The sequence below is a fragment of the Theobroma umbraticum genome, unplaced genomic scaffold, assembly GCF_002168275.2.
Source record: "Theobroma umbraticum cultivar Fairchild unplaced genomic scaffold, ASM216827v3 scaffold_130.0, whole genome shotgun sequence".
Taxonomy (NCBI): Eukaryota; Viridiplantae; Streptophyta; class Magnoliopsida; order Malvales; family Malvaceae; genus Theobroma; species Theobroma umbraticum.
Genome location: NW_018397264.1, coordinates 7,019,224 through 7,037,972, shown reverse-complemented (window position 1 = coordinate 7,037,972; position 18,749 = coordinate 7,019,224). Strand labels below are relative to the sequence as shown.

Here is an 18,749-nt window from a genome sequence, read left to right as displayed (position 1 = left end):
TGATGTCTCCCAGGTAAAAACGTGGTAAACAAAGAAAAGAAAAGACAAACGCGTCTGCGCCCCTCCCCCCCTTCTCTCTATTTTAACCTTCCATTCCCTCCCTCCTCTCTATTGTAGCCCTTTCTCACAAACCCAGAAAGCTTCATACCTCAAAAACAACAGAAAAACGAAAGAGACCAGACCCAACAAGCACAATGTTACCAGAAAGGCAAGGTGGTGCACCCCATGGAGTGATACTGGCAGTGGTGGTAGGCATCGTGGTGTTAGCTCCGTTCCTGTTCGGTGACCAAGGTGAAGCTATAACGGAAGCTATTACCGAGCTGTTGAGTCCGGTCGGTCTTCTTCTCTTGCCCATCATTCTCCTCCTCACCATCCAGTTCCTTTCCTCGGATCGTGGCTCCTTCGTCTCCAGCATTTTCTCCACCGGCGAACCTGACTCTATCCACCGAGTCAGCGGCTCGCCTGTTGGGGTCGCCCTGTTTCTGGTTCTGATTTTGTTCTTGCTTTACAACCGTGTTTCCATCTTTGGCGGCGATGATGACTCTGATATTTGACTCCGCTTCGATCTGAGGGTCCAAGGCTGGGTCTTTGTTTTTTTGTATACGGTATAGTACGTAGAATTTTCCTGTGGTATGAATTTTGTAATTTTACGTGAATACCCAAGCCGTGGTAGGGTGTATCTAGCGGGGGTTACTTTAAGCAATTGAGGGTATTGTTGTCATTTTAACTAATATTACAGAATTCTCCTCGTTTCACTGTTTAATCATACGTGCTGGTTCAGTTTGAGTTTTGTGGATATTGCTGTCTTTTGATGAACTTGTCCGTTAATTAACGGTCGTTGCGGTGGTTGTCCTGGCGGTGACACGGTGGTTGGCCGTTGGGGCAGCGAACTGAGAGCTCAGTCTCAACTCTCTTTTTGTCGTTTTTTGATTGAGGTTCTTTTTGGACCGGCAATCTCTTCCCTCTTTTTCTTCTTTTGTTTACTCGTCTTTGGCTCCTGATTTCTTTGCAGAAGCACGTGCGCACGTGCTTGTCCTTTATCAAAGGAAGAGCTCTCCTTCATTTCCTTTTCTTTAAGGCAAAAATATATATATATAGTGAAAATATGGCATTTTTTATTTATTTTATTTTTCCTTTGTTAAGGGACATAATCAAATAAATGGGTTGTGTATTTATTTTTTGATTTTATTTTATTTGGTTTTAAAAACCCACCAAACTCATAAAAAAAAGTTATCTTTTCGATTGTAAGTTTTAAATATTAAAAATTAACCAAAATAATCAAATAAACTTTTGGCTTAATCTACTAATACTGAAATTGAAAAAAAAAACTAAATTAATGGAATTCAATCGATTTTTTCAATTTACAATGATTAGTGGTGACCCCTAATTTTAAATCTTTTATAAATGTCTTAATTATTTAATTTATTTTTATTTGTTCCTTTTGAGAGGGACAGTATTCCCACCAGAATCAAATAAATGGGTTGTGTATTTATTTTTTTGTTTGGTTTGAAGACCCACCCAAACTCATAGCCATAGGAAAAGGACCCTAGCTCAAAGAGAATGGGATTCAATTTTGAAACATTGCAAACAAGAACTGTGTGAATTAAATAAGAGCATCAAAATCCTACATGTCATTTTAAATTTTAATGCCCTGTTCCTTTCAAAAAACCCATGACTTCTTTATGTTAAGAAATAAAACTCACTATCTAATTTCAAGAATAAATTATTATTATTGTTGTTATACTGTTGACAGGGACCTTCATTTTCTTGGTGGGTGGGCCTCCAATACCACTAAATCCAAAAGACACATTTCTTTTGAGGAGTTGGGCTACTTTGAACCATCTCTTTCCCATATCGGAATGGTTAAATTCAAGAGATTATGGGCCTTTAAAATCGGTTCCAAATAGCCCCACCAGTCCAGCTCCCATCATCAAAGGCCGGCCCTACTTGTCAGCTACTCATCTTGTAATAATAATTCCGATTTTCTATCTCTGTGTTCTTTTTTTAGCTGCTATAGCAGAAGTGGAGAGATTAACTACAAGAAAAGATTCCACCGAAAAAAAGAAGAGAAGATTAGGGAGGAAGTGAATAGAAAATGGAGGTGGAAATGGTTGCTTAATGCAACATCCATGGGCAAAGGCATTGATCTTTCCCGTCAAAACCTTCCAAGGAGAGCAGCAACAAGTAACAAGTTTCCACAACAAACACAGCAAAATAGCAGAAGAACAAAGAACAATTCAATGACTTTTGCATATTTCTAACATAATCATATGGAGGATCCAAGATCTGGATCTCTAAAAAGCAGTATAGACATCGCTGGAACTCAATGAGAATGAAACAACAAAAGTAACAATCTTGAAGATCATTCTTTGTTCAATTTATGTTATTTGTGCTAACTATCCTTGCCTTCTATTCGTACAAGAATCATACTTGGTACAAACTGCACTGTAGACTTCTTTACATGATCAGAAGAGAAGCATTATGGCCTGAAGGTGTCCGCAAGCCTCATTATCACCTTCGCATACATTGAAAATCAGTCTACCAACCCAGAACCATCTTAGCAGATGACAGCATGGCAAAAGAATGCACTCGGACATAACAAAATTGCTGGGCTATATCTGTAGAACTAATCCCACAATTTTGACTCGTCCAACTGCACTACTTTGGGTTCCATGCCCATCAACATAATATCTTGTTGATGATTTCGCAGAATCCAGTCATGTTCCCTTTTCAATCAGAAAAACGCATATTTAAGTATCATTCAAATTGCAAATTGATAGCATCATATCATCCAACAAGTACAGAAGCTAACAGTGACAGATGGTTTACAACCCAGTGAGAATGGTGCACAATTAGACACTGAAACTAAAGAACTAAAAGACTTGAAGCCACAATTTTGTAGTTAAACTTACCTTCATGCCAGTCCAAGATTTTGTAGTTTATTACAGTGTGGAGTTGGCAAATTCTTATTCCAATGACGCTTCTGGCGTTCCACGTGGCAATAGCGCCAAAGCATATGTCTGTAATCGTTAATCACATTGTCCTCAAAATTAGCTCGAGCAGGACTTCCAAGTGGAAAGTTCACATCAAATGCTGATGATTTGACGTAAAACTCCACTCCATATTTCTCAGTTGTCTTAGGAATCTGATATGAGTAATTCCTAACCAAAGAGTACTCAGGCTCGGAAATGGGCAGATAAGCAAGCAAGAAAATCAACAAAAATGGCAATATTTGAAGAAGGACCAAGAAATTAGGTCCTCCGCCATGATGCTCCTCCCTCTGATGACCACCCATCCCTCTAGTCCTGTAAACGTGAGACGTCCTAAACATATCCCCCTGACCAAAAAATGCCCTGAATATCTCATCAGGATCAAATTCATCATCAAACAAATCATTCCCATATCTCCTCCTCCTCTGTCTCACATTATGCTGCTGATTGTACTCAAATTCATCAACCAGACCCACTTGATCATACTGCCTCCTTGAATCATCATCACTTAAACACTTAAAGGCCTTGCACACTTTCTTAAAGGCTTCCTCGGAACCCGGAGCCTTATTCTTATCCGGATGAACTTTCAACGACAACTTCCTATATGCTCTCCTAACCTCGTCAACTGAACAAGTTTTTTCCACACCAAGAATCGCATAATAATCCTTGTTCCTCTTAATCTGCCTAATCAACTGAACATGTTCCTCAGTATAACTCCTCTCCCCATTCAAACCCTCATCCAACTTAGTCGAACCGCCTCTATTCTTATCACTAGAAACACACTTTTCAACAACAGGAGAAGCAGGGGACGACCCGGAATCAAGGTTTTCACAAGCAGCCAAAAGTTGATCAACAGATAAACTATGGTTAAGGCGTTGCGCGATTTTAATGAATTTCAACGCACGTTCTTTGTTACCAGAAGCTATTGCTGCTTCAGCAATGTGAACACATCTTAAAGCTTCATCTTTATTACCATCCATAACAATTTTGAAACCAAAAAAAAAAAAAACCCAAAACTTCTCGAGTCCGAACCCTAAACTTCCCAATCAAATTGGACAAGCTTCGAATAAAAAAGAATTCCAAATTGATCACCTAAATCAAAAGGAAATGCAGATTAGGGGAATTCGTGTTACAAGCAGATTAAAAAAAAAAGCATTGGAATATACAAATTCAACTGAAATGCTTCGAATAGAGTGGAAACTGTAATTAAAATAAATCGAATCTTCCAAAACTTCAAGATACAATTGAAGAGAGTGAGGACTTACCTGATAGAAAGATCCGAACCCGAGAGAGAGAGAGAAATGTCCAAAGTCCAAACGAGGGTTGGTTGAATTGACCCGGAAGAGAGGAATGACCCGCCTTTTGACATATATAGTTTATGGATATCGAATGAGAAAGCGCCACGTCGTATTCGACAAGGAGGTATAAAGTAGCAGAGCTAAGTGATTAATGGTATTAATATCATTTCGATATAATACTTAAGAAAATATCTAAATCATTAAAAACATTTAAACAAATTTATTTTTATTATATTTAATTAAATTTTTATATTTTATTTTTAATCAAATATATTGTTATAATTAATAATTAATTAATTATCATTAATCAAATACAATTATTATTTTATATGCACGTAAGACTAACATAAAAAATAAAAATATAATATAAATTATTATTTATTATAATATATTAATATATCAAATTAATACTATGAAATATAACTATATAAGATGATAAATAATATTTTAACTAAAATCAATTAATCAATCATTAAATATCAAAATTTATTTAAATAAAAATTTAATTAAACACAATAAATAAAAAAACCTAATTTCTGGACTGTCTGGAGTAGTCTCTGCAGAGAACAGCAAAGTTTTCACTAAATTGATTATAAACACTGTTCCGTCATTTGAGTCCATACATCTTTAACTATTGAACTCGTACTCCCTGTACATTAACATGCCTGTGGCATGGCAATGAAGGATTGTCAATGGAAATTGGGTAAGTAAAACTACTTCTAAAAACATAAAAAAGTTGAATTATATTCACTATTTACATCTGGTGCCCAGATGGGAGAATGTGGATTCTGAAACATCAGTTTTCATCGTCAGAATTGAAGGACTGTCGTCTCCTCAAGGATTCCAATACATCTAATGGGCGATCATTTTGAACACTGCTTCCTCCTACCTGGTTAGACTTGAGTTTTGGCATGCTGATGGAATTAAGTGGAGGTGTCATTGCTCCCTTGTTCACCTCCCTTAGTACTGACCGAGCAGTGGCTTTGGCGGCTGCATCTGCCATTGCAGAAGCCACTTTTGAATTACTCTGCAACTTGTGGCTCAGCTTGTTTTTGGCATGAGTTCCACTTGATCCTTTAGAAAGACAAGGTGATTGGTAGCCACTTTGATTTTGCATGGTGGCAACTGCCTCTGCGGCTGTTGTTCTGGCCTTTGCTGATTCATATTTCTGCATATCGTATATGAGCTCTTTCTGAAGCTGTTTATCCGCAACCAACATGTCATCGATCTCATTCTTGTAGTCCTTGAGAAGGACTCGCATGCATTCCATGAGAGAACCTGTGAGAGGGCTATTCTTGCTTTCTAATAGCCGTTTTAGCTCTATAAAGATGGGGATGGTGTTTTGAATGAGACCCTTTCTGACTGCCTGTGTTATAGCCCTTCCTTTGGCAGCAGCAGCAGAGGCGCTGCTATCTCCACCTTCTTCCTCTACCTCTGCTGTCTCAGACCCAGATCCACGATTGGATGAGGCTCGGATCTCTTTGCAGGCAAGAATTTGGAAAGCATCCTGCTCCCTCAACAATCAAGAAATGTTTTGCATGGGAATTATGAGTAACAAGAAAGTTACAAATTAAAATTCACTAGCTAGAAGTTTGGCTGCTATCATTGCATTATATAAAAGAAAAGTGCCAAGAATCTTGGGCAGACAAACTTTACAACTGTGCCAGATGATTAGTACCTGCAGAACGGACTGTCCAGTTATATCGTCTATATTGAGCATACCATCTGATGCAGCTGCAAGAATCTCTGCACATAACTTCGCAAAAGTGGCCAAAAGGTGCTCTGCAGCCATTTGTTTCAGCAAACACACATAGACACGCATCCTTTTAGATCTGGACCTATCATCATTACCCCTGGAAACAATAAAATACAATACATTTAATCAAGGAAAAAACACTGAGTAGATCATAAACATGTGCCTCAATCACAGAAATTCTTGTTCTCAAGGCTGAATGAAGACATGAGTACCTGATGGAGAAAAGTTGACTCTCTGTCTGTGAATTCATAGAATCATTATGTCCATTGTGAGCATGGCAGTCATTCAGAACATAAATGGCTTCCACAAAACTGTTGTAAGCTAGAAGAGGAGCTTTCGCTGGAACCAAATCATACAGAAAAGTAAATCCAATCAACACATATTACCAACTTCAATAATGTTACAATGAATTGTAAAACTACTTACCTTTCAAAATACTTCCAAAGAGAAAATCAGCAAGTTGTCGTATCTTTTCTGATTCATCAACAAGACACAGAAGGAACCGAAGGAATAGCACTCCTCTCCACTTCACATAGTCCCTCTGGATGTAAGAACAAATTATAACATTAAAACGGCTGGTAAGATAATATCACATGTGAAGAAAACAAGGGACAGGAAGTTACCTGTAACAACCTTGAGAGCAGTATAAAAGTCTGCCTTCTGACAAGTTCACATGGATCACGGAGACACTTGGTGATCTTTGGTATATAACTGTAAACTTCAAGAATTGTTCATTAGGACAGCAAACAGTCTCGTAGAAAACAATTCCTTGCTACATTTTTTCTTTCATTTCACTCTCATCTCAATTGCTAGTTTGACTATTGAATAATTAGTTGCTTATGAGGAAACTACCCAAGTAAGCTTATTTCTATTAAATTTCTAGAGGACTCACCAATCAACTAGAGCAGTATAGCGAACACAAAAATCTGCCATCATCACAACAAGGTTGTTGCGAAGGGCTGCACAATCGCTCTTTTCAAGTTCCTGCTTTTCAAAATACATGGTTAACATTGTTAGCAGATTCTATTTGGAACTAATGACAATGAGAAATACTGTAGGAATAACTTGGAAACAATGGGGGGAAAAAAATGCATTTTAGAGAAGAGCATAAGCATTATGCTTGGAAATAATTTAGGGACCTTCTACGTAATCTAACAATTGATGCTGCTGGCTATGCTTATAAATGTTTTGCATGTAAGTTGCACAAATATGAATGAATGAAAAACTGGTATAAACTAGGATTTCTAATAAAAGCAGAGGGAGACGTCACTTTGAAGAATCATGGATTGCAAAATGTTAACAGAACTCATACAAAAACCTATCTAGTTTGTAACTTAGAATTTCAGAGCATAGACTAGACAAGCTACTTGTTTGATGAATAGACCTGCACAAAGAGAGGAATATAACTTTTTGCAAGTTTCCCATCAGCCAGGCAAATCTTCCCCATTGTCAACCACGCTTGAATATACAAAGAAGGGGCAGTCTGCTTCAAAGATACCATAGGCCCTGGTAATTTATTTAACTTTGGATTGGAATTCCCTGAAGTTATTACTGTGTATAATAGTGGAACAATGGTGCTCACATCAGCAGAAGGACAGACAACAACCAAAGACCCAACAGTATAAACAGCGGTGACTGCTTTTGACAGTAGCCTGGAAGCGCTTGTTGCTTGCTTGCCTTTTCTACTACCACTTCTTGGTGGTGTAAAGAAACAATTACTTTTTTTTGCTTCTTTACTCTCAGAAATGTACTTTTCTAGAATTTTACATGCTTTAGACAGAAGCTGCTGTCCCCATTTCACGACAAGTTGATCAGCCTCCTTAGGATTTAAAGCCTTCCGCTTGCACAATGTTCTAAGAGCTTTTACATGGGCATTAACCTGTCATCAAATAGTCCAGCTGATTATGCATATGTATATATTATTATTCAGCCACTTGATAAAGTATAGCATTTAACCCCGTAACTGCATACACACTAGCATATTGCCCAAAATGGAAGGAAAAGGTCCACAGAGGAAAACAAACAAATCATTGCTGCATTTCTCAAGTTTATCAGTGTACACAACGATAAATACCTCTGTGGAATGCATACTGAATTTTTCAACTCTTTTAAGCAAGTTATGGGCTAAATCAGCAGCAGGTTCAGCAGGCAACTCCACAGAAACATTTGAGATGGTTTGCAAGAGGAAAACACGATCTCCTGCCCATGCAACTGATTTGGATTCTATGCGCTCTTCATCTCCATTCCCTTGCCTAAGTGGGCTTTGGAACTCACCTTCTGCTCCATGCTTGTCAAGGAGCTGCCAGTGGTGATGGAGGAATTCCCAGTCCACAGCTTTTGAAAGATATGCGGACACTTCCGATAGAAGAAACCAAGCACCAGCTGGGGCTGTCCACTTCTCAATTGGCATGGAATGGCTCAACCAGAGAGATTCAGATGTCCTTATAATATTTTGAAGAGCACTAGCAATCTTGGGCTTCAGTCGTCTCTTTGTACCCAGGCTTGTGCAAATTTTCTTCACCCATGGAGCCACCTCCCCATCGCAGATGACTTGCAAAAGACCTAATACCCCTTCAGGGAATAACAATTCCATCTCCCTTTCTACACTTTGGGCTGTTAAATTTGAATCAGGCAAAATAGATCCTTTCTTGGTTGGGCAAGCTGATCCTGCCCTAGACACCCGGTCCAAAACCAATTCCAAGAACAAGTTCTCACATTCTTCTTGAATGCTAGATTCATTATCTCTTATTAAACGTGGAACAGAATGTAGCCACTCAGTTGTCACACTTTCATCTGAAAATGTCCTGAAGGCCTGCAAAGTTAATGCAAAATTCAACATTAGATGGAGAAATGCATAAGAAAGAACTTATACAATTAAGTAAACAAATTCAACATCATTCTGTTCATTGAATCATTGATTAAGAATCAAATCATCACAAAAGCATGTACTCCTGATTGAAGTCAAATGAGCATCATAAACTAATTGAACATCATAATGTGCATAATAAGAGAATAAAGAAACATATTTGAACAAGGAAACAATGTGAAGCACAGAAGTAAATTAACCTCAGAAAGAGCTGAAATGGCAGCTTTACGGATGCTAACAAGTGGATCTGAACAAGCCATACCCATGGTCTTGAGCACGACTCCGTCAAAAGAACCACTTAAAAGGGTTGTCAGCTTGGTAACCAGAAGAAGCGCTGCCTTCCTAACAGCTGCCTTCTCATCCGTACACCTCTTCCTCAAAAGATCATTCATTCCACCCTCTGGCCTCTCCTCCCCACCTTCACCGAACCCCATCACTTCCTTCAAAATACCTTTGTTCCTATCATCACCAGATAAAAACCCCACAACTTGTGCCAAGCTTGATAGGGCTCGAGCACGAATTCCAGCACTCAAATCAGAACATCTCAGAATCAAAGCTCCCAAACACCTTGTTCCCCAAGGATCCCTTACTTCAACATCCGAATCCACCCCTAAAGGATCCGTCAATGACATTAACATCATTGCAATAAGATCAACACCTAACAGCCTCAAATTAGCCTTCCCTTGAGTCATCTTCACCACATACGCTATATACCCCATTTGATCATCAAATTCCATCACTTTAACAACCTCCATAATCGAATCCACAGCCAAAGCCCGCGGCTCAGCTTTCTCAGGCGCCTTCTGAGCCAAATACCTAGGAAAATTAACAACAGCTTTCTTAACACCGTCACTCTCATTTCCCAATTCGATCATGGTGTTTGTCACAAACCCCAATGCGAAGCTTCTTGCTTGTGATTTAACCATTAAGATCAATGGTGATAAAGCTTTCAAAACCTCAGCTGCAGTATTAGCCATCTCTCCATGTTCAGACCTCAACACTTCACTCAAAACCCACGAACACAAATGCATTAACCGATTAAAACTACCCAAATTCCCAAACTTTTCCATTGCCATCAAAGGAATTTCACCTACAGTTTGTATCAAAGACTTCAAACTATCAGGAAACCTATCCAAATGAATCAAACCCAAAACAGAAACCAACATTTCAAACACAAAGAAGACTTCCTTTATATCCAGAGAGTCACTCTCTTCACTCTCTCCTTCACTATGACCCCCCGACCTCCTGACGTTACTCCGTTTTCCACGACCCTTCCCCCCACCCTTCCTCTTCCGATTAGGCGGCACCTGGGAAGGGGGCGACTCATCAGGTTGGGCTAAAGGACGGTTTTTGAAAGCACGACGAAGGGAGCGGAGGAGAGAAAGGAAGGAAATGGGAGTGAAGAGAGTGAAAACAGGGGAATTTGGGGAGAGAAGAAGAGAGAGGTAGACTTTGGAAGCTAAGAGAGAGAGACGATGGGAGGGGGCAGAATCCATCGTGAAAGATAATGAGTTAGTGAGAGAAGAAGGAGAGAGACTTTTCGAAGGGAGGTCATCGAAGAACTGGGAAAGGAGGCCTGGGTCGTTTGTGGATAAAAGGGATTGGAGATCTAAGAGAGTAGAGCGAGAAATGACCAGAGATTGGCTTTGAGTGTTTGGGATTTGATTGATTTTTTCAAGGTCTGTGAGGATTCTTGCTATGGTTTCTTCCATGGCGGTGGCTCTTAGAAATTCAGTGGGGGGATTTTGAGTTGGGAGAGTTTCTCTGTTTCTGGAAAAATGGTTAGCCCTGTGTTCGTTGAGTTTCTTTGAAATTTTTTGTTTTCCCGCTTAAATGGTTTTCCTTATAAAGAGAGGAGCTTGTCAATGGATTTTCTTCTGAAAAAATGTAGACTTTGTCGTCCAAATTTTAAAAGCAATTATTTATTGGCAACAAGAAGATGGGCCTGTCTTTTGGGTTTTCTTTTTGAAACCCAATGCGAGAGCTTATAAAGGCTTTCCCAACACTTACCCAACCAATTTAGTAAGAAGAAAAATTCAAACTTTAAAGCCCACAGTCAGCAAGTTCTTGGTTGTCTGATTGATTTGATTATTGAAATGCAACTTGAAATGCTGAACTCAAACATGTCAAATTTCCCTCAAAAAACATTGCTTTTCAGAGCACCAAATCACCATGCCACCAGCACATGGAGGAGCCATCGCCGGGTAGGTTTCAATTAGTATAGTGCTTGGTACCCCTGGATATGCCTGACAAGCCAATGAGCCATAACGGTGGAAAAAAGGGCAGTAAAATGCCAAACTCACATTCTACAACAAGTTATTATTCCAAGGAGCAGAAATTCTCTCTCTTATTTGATATCTTGCTTGGTATTTTTTTCATAATTTTACATTACTTGTTTAATAAACTTCGTATATTAAACTTCAATTAATAATAAAAAACTAAACACGTAACTTAAAATTATGAAAAAAAAATACCAAATCATGTACTAAAATAAGATAGAGAATATTTATAATGAAATATCATACACTTTTAACATAATGTTCTACGTGTGCTCTTCTAGCCAACGTCAAAGTCACTATAGTAAAAAGGAAAAACCATGCAAATTAATTCATCAAATAGCCAAATCATATAGTATCAAATAGAAGGTTTAAACAACTCCCAAGGCCGTAAATAATAGGCCAATAGTCAGTTTTACAAGTATTATGAAATGTCGAAAGGAAAACCAACAATATTATTACCAGATTGCAGAGTTTTGTTCAGCTTCTGGATGGCAGAGTTCCGTTCAGCGTTTGCTTGGAGCTCTATCGCCCTAGGAGCCATGCCTTTATTTACTAGCTGCTACGGATGTTCATTCCAAAGGCTTACTCGCACATCGCTGCACAAGAAGGATCCGTTGCCCCCATTGCATATTCATCCGATGTAGCATCCCCCCTTCCCTTTCTTGTAAAGGTTGAGCTGGATCAATTGCTTCCTGGGATTCATTCTGAGAGGCTATGCTCATGGAAGCCAAATCAAGAAGATTCACAGCAGCATTTTCCATGGGGTATGTTGCATGCGTTCCATGGAAGAAATCTTTAGACTATTCTGCAAGCCACTTTTCATATTTCTTGTTTAGCTCAACTGCCTTGCTTTCATGGCAAAGGTTTGCAATCTATTCAGATGATGATGCATGGAATGGAAACTCAGTCTGTACAAATGAAGATGACCCTGCATGATCCAGCTAAAGCCCATTGGTTTTATTTCCCATAAATCCATTAATCATCTCCTTGCCAGATGCCATTGAAGCACGTACTGTTGGTGATGGTGAATCGCCAAATGGTCGCAACCACTGAAAGTTCTCACACATTAGACCATTTCCAAAACCACAAGATAAGCCCAGTGAAGTATCAACTCGAAGCCTATCGTTTTCAATCCTCAGAACACCATTGGCTGCAAAGCCATACGTCATTAAAACAGGTATGGCTGGTGATGATGAATTGCTAAATCGTTGCATCTTTGGGAAAATTGAACCATTTCTATCATCAAGTCCATCAAAAGGCAAATAGATCAAAGAATTAAGAAAGTATAAAAGGTTGAGCAGGTACATGTAACATGTATGCAAGAAAAATAATTGTTCAGCTTCTGCTAATGGTAACAACTGATTATCATTAGTAAGAAGAATTAAGTGCTTGTCGATTCTAAACAATTATATTTCTTGCATACATGTTACATATGCCTGTTCAACCTTTTACACTTTCTTAATTTTTCGATTTGTTTGCTTTTTGGTGGACTTAGTGATAGAAATGGTTCAATTTTCTCAAGGATGCAACGATTTAGTAGTTCCTCATTAGTAGCCATACCTGATTCAATAGTGTATGGCTCTACAACCAATCGCTATCTAGGGAGTGAAAGCAACAGGCTTCCAGTTAATACTTCACTTAGTTTGTCTTGCAGTCATGGAAACGGTCCAATGTATGATAACTTTTAGTGGCCGCAACCATTTGACAATTCATTATCACCAGCAGTACGAGCTTCAATGACGTCTAACAAGAAAGAGATCAATGGATTTATGGGGAATAGAACCAATGGGCTTTGGTTGAATCATGCAGGGTTGTCTTTATCTGTACAAACTGGGTTTCCATTCCATGCATCATCATCTAAATAGATGATGAACCTTTTCCATGAAAGTAACGCAGTGCCTGTAACTGAGCTAAACAGGAAATATGAACAGTGACTTACAGAACAGTTAGGAGATTTGTTCCTTGGAATGCATGCAATTTACCTCATAGAAGATGCTATCGTGAATCTTCCCGACGTGGCTTCCATGAACATAGCCTCTCAAAATGAACCACAAGAAGCAATCGATCCAACTCAACCTTTACAAGAAAGAAAAGGGGATGTCGTTGCTTCTAATGAATATGCGTCGAAGGAGATGGATCCTTCTTGTGTAGTGATGTGCGAGTGTGCCTTTGGAATGAACATCCCTGGCAGCTAGTAAATAATGTAAATACGAATTTGACAGATGCCCTGCACTAATAGACTTACAACGTTAATAAAAGGTTATAATTTAAGAAAAGAATTAGTCCAACTAGAAAAATGAGCAATTATTTTCTTGCTGCTGATAACAAAGGTTTGATTATGCATAGAATGAAATAAGTTATGATCTCCTAAATTTAGTCCATTTTATAAGTGCTTGAATTCATATGCTTAAGTGCCTCACTCTTGAATTCTTTTTCTTGTGGTTGACATATATATATATATATATATATATATATATATATATATATATAACAATAACATCACTTCCAAACAATTTGATGATTGCCAAGACTAACATCAAGGCCAAATATTCAAGCAATCAAACTACATAGATCTGCAAATGGTAATCACATCAAGCAAATGGTTGATGAGCAATGGGATTCTTTCTTTCTTCACATTAGCTAGATATACATCCCTACTATCCCAGTAAAAGATAAAAGTTTTGGGGTACAAATAGGACTACAATAGTAAACAAATCAAAAAGTTTTCTTCCTACATTTTAAAAAGATGAAACTTTTTTGCTTTTTTTTTAAGATAAATGCTTCATAAAACAAACAGGGAATAAAGAGTTCCTTGTAGAATTATAATCAGAAACCTATAAAAAGAGTGCTCTAAAATAGCAACAACACGTAAGCAAAACAGATCTAAAACAAGAGATTCCATCAACAAGAACCCTAAAGACACTCCAAAAGATTAGCTATACATTTGCTATACAAAACTCATCTCTACTTCCAACCTCTATCATCAGTATCAGAAAAATCATAAGAAAAATGATCATCCTAGTATCACTCAAGAATCAAAACAATCTATGAGATGAAACCCTTTTTTGTTTTGGACAAGAAGGAATTAAAATCAATCAAAAAGACCCAATCTCTTTCACAGCAGCAAATTTTCATTGAGATGCTTATTCCTTCAAGACAAAAATTCACAATGAAATAGATAGTTTGATCACCAAATAATTCCTATAGCTAAAATGAATTATAATAAATATTTATGAATAATGAAAATCTTCGTTTACTTACCCTTAGATTGTACTAAACAAGCTCCTTCAGATCATCTTCAGTCCACTCTTCAATGCCTTCTTCCATATTGATATACTGAAAGGCCCCACGTGCCATTTTCAACTTGTCCACACTTGGGCATTTCATCAAACCATCGTGCATTTATTTTTCTATCTTTCTTATATTACATCTGTTCTGCCTTTAACTAGACTGGTGTGATGGAATGCCCTAATTGTCGTCAACTTAAAAATGGCACAAGGCGGCGCTTTCAGTACATCAATCTGAAAGAATGCATGGAAGAGTGCACCGGCCTTTGCTTAGAAGTTCTCCTCAACAAAAGTAAAAAAAGAAAGAGAAAATACATGATTTTTAATATTAAAGTCGATTTATAGCGGCCAAATGCAAAATATGGTAGGACTATTATAAGCTAACGGTTTAAGATATCTTTCCTTTTTATGTAGAATATTTAAGTAATTTTATATAATAGAAAACACATGAAAGAGAATATTCGAAAATTATTCGAATTAATAAAAATATGAACTCAATTTAATAATAGCAAGTTAAGAGTGATATCAAACTCGATTACTTTCATTATATATTATTAAAGAAATTTTGTTGAGTATCAAATGCGTAAAAAAGAATATTTGAATCATCCGAGTTAATAAAAATATAAACTTAATTTAACAATAAAGAGTTAAGAGTGACATCAAACTCATTCTCATTATATATTATTATAAATAAAAAATCAATTATTTTTCAATTTTTATCTTAAGCAAATCTTTTTGTTTTTTTTTTAAGGGGGTTGGTCAGGTCAAGGTAAATCTCTTTTATTCTTAAAATTTTTTCTTAAGGTAAATTCAAGGGCACGTTAAATATAATAAAATAATTCGTTATTAAACAACATGACTTTGGTGTTATTTTAAATAAAACAAGAATATTTTTTATAATATATTTCATATTGAAAAATTTAAATATTGATGAAATTATATATAGTATATTAGTAATTAATATTTTGTTGACAATTAAGTTGAAATTTCTAAATAAATAAAATTTTTAGTTTTTACATAATTGAAATTTAAAATCATTTAGTAATATTAAATCAATCACATATTAATAAATATAAAATCAATTTAATCGTATAAATAAATTACCAATTAAAATTTTGTAAAAAAGTGCTTTTATATTTATATTTACAAAATTACAAAATACTACCCCAACTGGTAAGTGATGCTAAGAGCCTTTAGCAGGACAGGCCTTGCCATGGCTTCCTCTACAAATAGAAAAAGGAACTCTTAAAGCCTCTAACTACCAATAGGATCATACATACATTTGTTCGCAAAATAATGAAACCACATTCATAACATTCTTAGGGGAGTCCCTCACTGTATTAGAGATTGTGCATATTGTGCGTGCAGTAGCATCTTGGCAACAAGCTAAGCATGTTAAGGATGTTCATTCCAAAGGCTTACTTGCACATCGCTGCACAAGAAGGATCCATCTGCCTTAATGCTTATTCATTCGATGCAGCAGCATCCCCTTCCCTTTCTTGTAAAGGTTGAGCTGGATCAATTGCTTCCTGGGGTTCATTCTGAGAGGCTACACACATGGAAGCCACGTCGGGTAGATTCACAGTAGCATCTTCTATGGGGTATGCTGCAGAGGCATTTGTCACTAAAGCAGGTATGGCTGGTGATGATGAACTGTGGCAAACAAATTAAAAATTAAGAAAATATAAAAGGTTGAACAGGCACATGTAACATGTGTGTAAGAAAAATAATTGTTCAGATTCTACTAATGCTAACCCCTGATTATCACGAGCAAACAGAGGACTAGCAGATTCCATCTCTGCTACAGGCCCAGAGGATGCAAATCCTGTTGTAGCCTGATTGGCTCTAAATTCAATAGCTCCTCCCGTTAAAGGAGAATGACGATGGACGTCATTGGAACTAGCAACCTCACTGCGCCCACCCCTTTGATTATTAATACTTAGATCTACACCAAAACAAGTGTTTGTCAGGAAATGCTTGTGAAAGATTACTTCATCATTCTTGTCATTACCAAAAAGAACAAAAAAACATAAATTGCCAACAACTTACCCAAATGGACTAGCAATGTTCTCCTAGCCCTGCAGAATACAAAACATCAGTCTGAGATATATGAGAGCTAATGCTCCAATAATGTAAGGAATTATAAAAGAACTAAGGAAGATAAATTAGGTCTATGTACGGTCTACTAGCTCCCTTAATGATAAGTTTCATGTTCAAATGATCTTAACTATCTTTCGTTATATATCAATTACGAATGAAAGCAAAATAACTTAATAATTACTCTCACGCTAAGTAAACATGCTTGCTTACCATTCTTCCAAATGGGATGTAGGCCTCTCATATTGTGGCTGAAAACATGCAAAAGAACATGATGAGGGGAAAGAATTAATCCCAAATAAATGAAACATAAACTATACACACACACATGATGATAACATCACATCCAAAACAACTTGATGACTGCCAAGCCTGGCATCAAGGCCAAATATTCTAGCAATCAAATGACATAGATCTGCACATGGTAATCACATCAAGCAAATGGTTGATGAGCAATGGGATTCCTTCATTCCTCACATTAGCTAGATATACATTGATCCCCATTATCCCTAAACCTTAAACCCTACAACAATAAACAAATGGAAAAGTTTCCTTCCTATATTTTAAAAAGACAAAACCTTTTTAGTTTTGGACAAGAAAGCATTATAATTAATCATAGAGACCCAATCTTTTTCACAAAAACACATTTTCATTGAGAAACTTATTCCTTCAATATAAAGTCTTAGTCTCCACTTCAGCTATATATTGTAAGGAAATATCACAGATCAAAGAAGGAAGATTTGCAGTGACACAGAAAGTTCATTCTTATAGTTAAAATGAATAATAGTAAATATTTATGAGTAATGGAAATCTTTGTTACTTACACTTGGATTGTACCAAGGAAACTGCTCACGATCATCTTCAGCCCACTCTTCATAAGTGGTTTCTTCCATATTGATATGTGGGAAGCGCCGCCAAGTGCCATTTTCAAGTTGTCGGCAGTTAGGGCATTGCATCACACCATTTGAGTTAAATGCTGAACCGATACAGTCTGAGAAATAAAGAAAAAGTTAATGCATGATGGGAATAAGCATGTGGAGATAAAAGTAAGCATTGGGTCATGAATTCAAAGATTTCAAGAACTAAGAAACATGTTGTTTCACATATCCAACAAGGTTTCCTTTTTTTTCTTTGTTATATATAGCAAATTATTTAATTTCTACAAAGAATGACTAAATCTCCTTCATGTGAATGATTTTATTTTTATGAATAGATTGAAACATAATGAAAGAAATTTCAAGCTACTAGCAATAGTGAAAAGGATGAATCCAACAATCTTAATAACAATATTTACAAATAGAAAATTCAGCATTAAAAAATGAAACCCAATAGAGAAATAAATCAGAAAAACACAAAATCTAAATCCTTATTTATAAATAAAAATCAGAAATAAAGATTTTACCGAGGTGAAAAACATGAGAGCATCGAAGTCGGACGATGGTTCGGTCACTGATATCGGATGCATCTTCAAAGCAAATTGAGCACAACTCTTCAACTGATGCCATGGCCAATACTCAAATCAGTCGTTTGTCCTTCTTTCACTCACACAAATAGAATTTAGAAAGAAGAAAGAAGGTATATATACTGCATTCAAGCCCCCCACCCCACTGTGTTTCCATGGAAGGAAGGTTTCTTATTGTTTTTGTTATCCAATTCTTGAAATGGAAGGTATATCTGCCACTAATGCATTTGGATTCTAAAATCCTAGACTTGGCCAGTCAGGTGCAATGCATGGTTGTCTGAAGAAAAATTACCATGTATTTCTTCCCACGCGTGCAGTGAGTCAAAAAGAACAAAGAAGTAATGCACTATTGCTTGTGTCCAAATAAGGAAGGGGGTTAGTGGCTTGACTCATGATTCATGAGCGTAACGGAAATGAGATGAGTTTGAGTAGGCTGGCTTTTTATGACGTAAGCAAGTACGTGTAAAAAACTAAAATTAAATTACTTTTTTATGTTAGAAAAGGGAATTAAAATTATTTTTTAAAAAAATAAAGACTATAATCAAATCAAATAAAAAATAAGGTGGAAATAATTTTGTAAAAAGTGATTTTATATTTATATTTACACAAACAATTATAATTGCTAGGTCACACAACTTGAATTATTACCTAACAAATATATTCATTAAATTTTATTTCAATCAAAACTTATTAAGTACATATAATTACACATAA

General features: G+C 36.8%; 3 protein-coding genes across 3 annotated transcripts; 1 reads left to right on the top strand and 2 right to left on the bottom strand.

Annotated features, from left to right (window-relative positions):
* On the top strand, nt 1-796 carry LOC110421966 (uncharacterized). Its single transcript, XM_021435701.2, has one exon. The coding sequence runs from the start codon at nt 195-197 to the stop codon at nt 552-554; it is 360 nt and encodes a 119-aa protein (XP_021291376.1). The 5' UTR covers nt 1-194; the 3' UTR covers nt 555-796.
* Nucleotides 797-2,215: 1,419 nt separating this feature from the next.
* On the bottom strand, nt 2,216-4,355 carry LOC110421663 (DnaJ heat shock amino-terminal domain protein (DUF1977)). Its single transcript, XM_021435306.1, has 3 exons — nt 4,256-4,355; nt 2,913-4,082; nt 2,216-2,726 (listed from the first exon to the last, which is right to left on the bottom strand). Exon 2 carries the CDS (start codon nt 3,968-3,970, stop codon nt 2,915-2,917), a length of 1,056 nt encoding a protein of 351 aa, XP_021290981.1. The 5' UTR covers nt 3,971-4,082; nt 4,256-4,355; the 3' UTR covers nt 2,216-2,726; nt 2,913-2,914.
* Nucleotides 4,356-4,839: 484 nt separating this feature from the next.
* On the bottom strand, nt 4,840-10,712 carry LOC110422329 (binding protein). Its single transcript, XM_021436198.2, has 9 exons — nt 9,111-10,712; nt 8,119-8,856; nt 7,429-7,923; nt 6,937-7,028; nt 6,668-6,755; nt 6,471-6,585; nt 6,257-6,383; nt 5,967-6,141; nt 4,840-5,795 (listed from the first exon to the last, which is right to left on the bottom strand). Exons 1-9 carry the CDS (start codon nt 10,620-10,622, stop codon nt 5,085-5,087), a joined length of 4,053 nt encoding a protein of 1,350 aa, XP_021291873.1. The 5' UTR covers nt 10,623-10,712; the 3' UTR covers nt 4,840-5,084.
* Nucleotides 10,713-18,749: the final 8,037 nt, after the last annotated feature.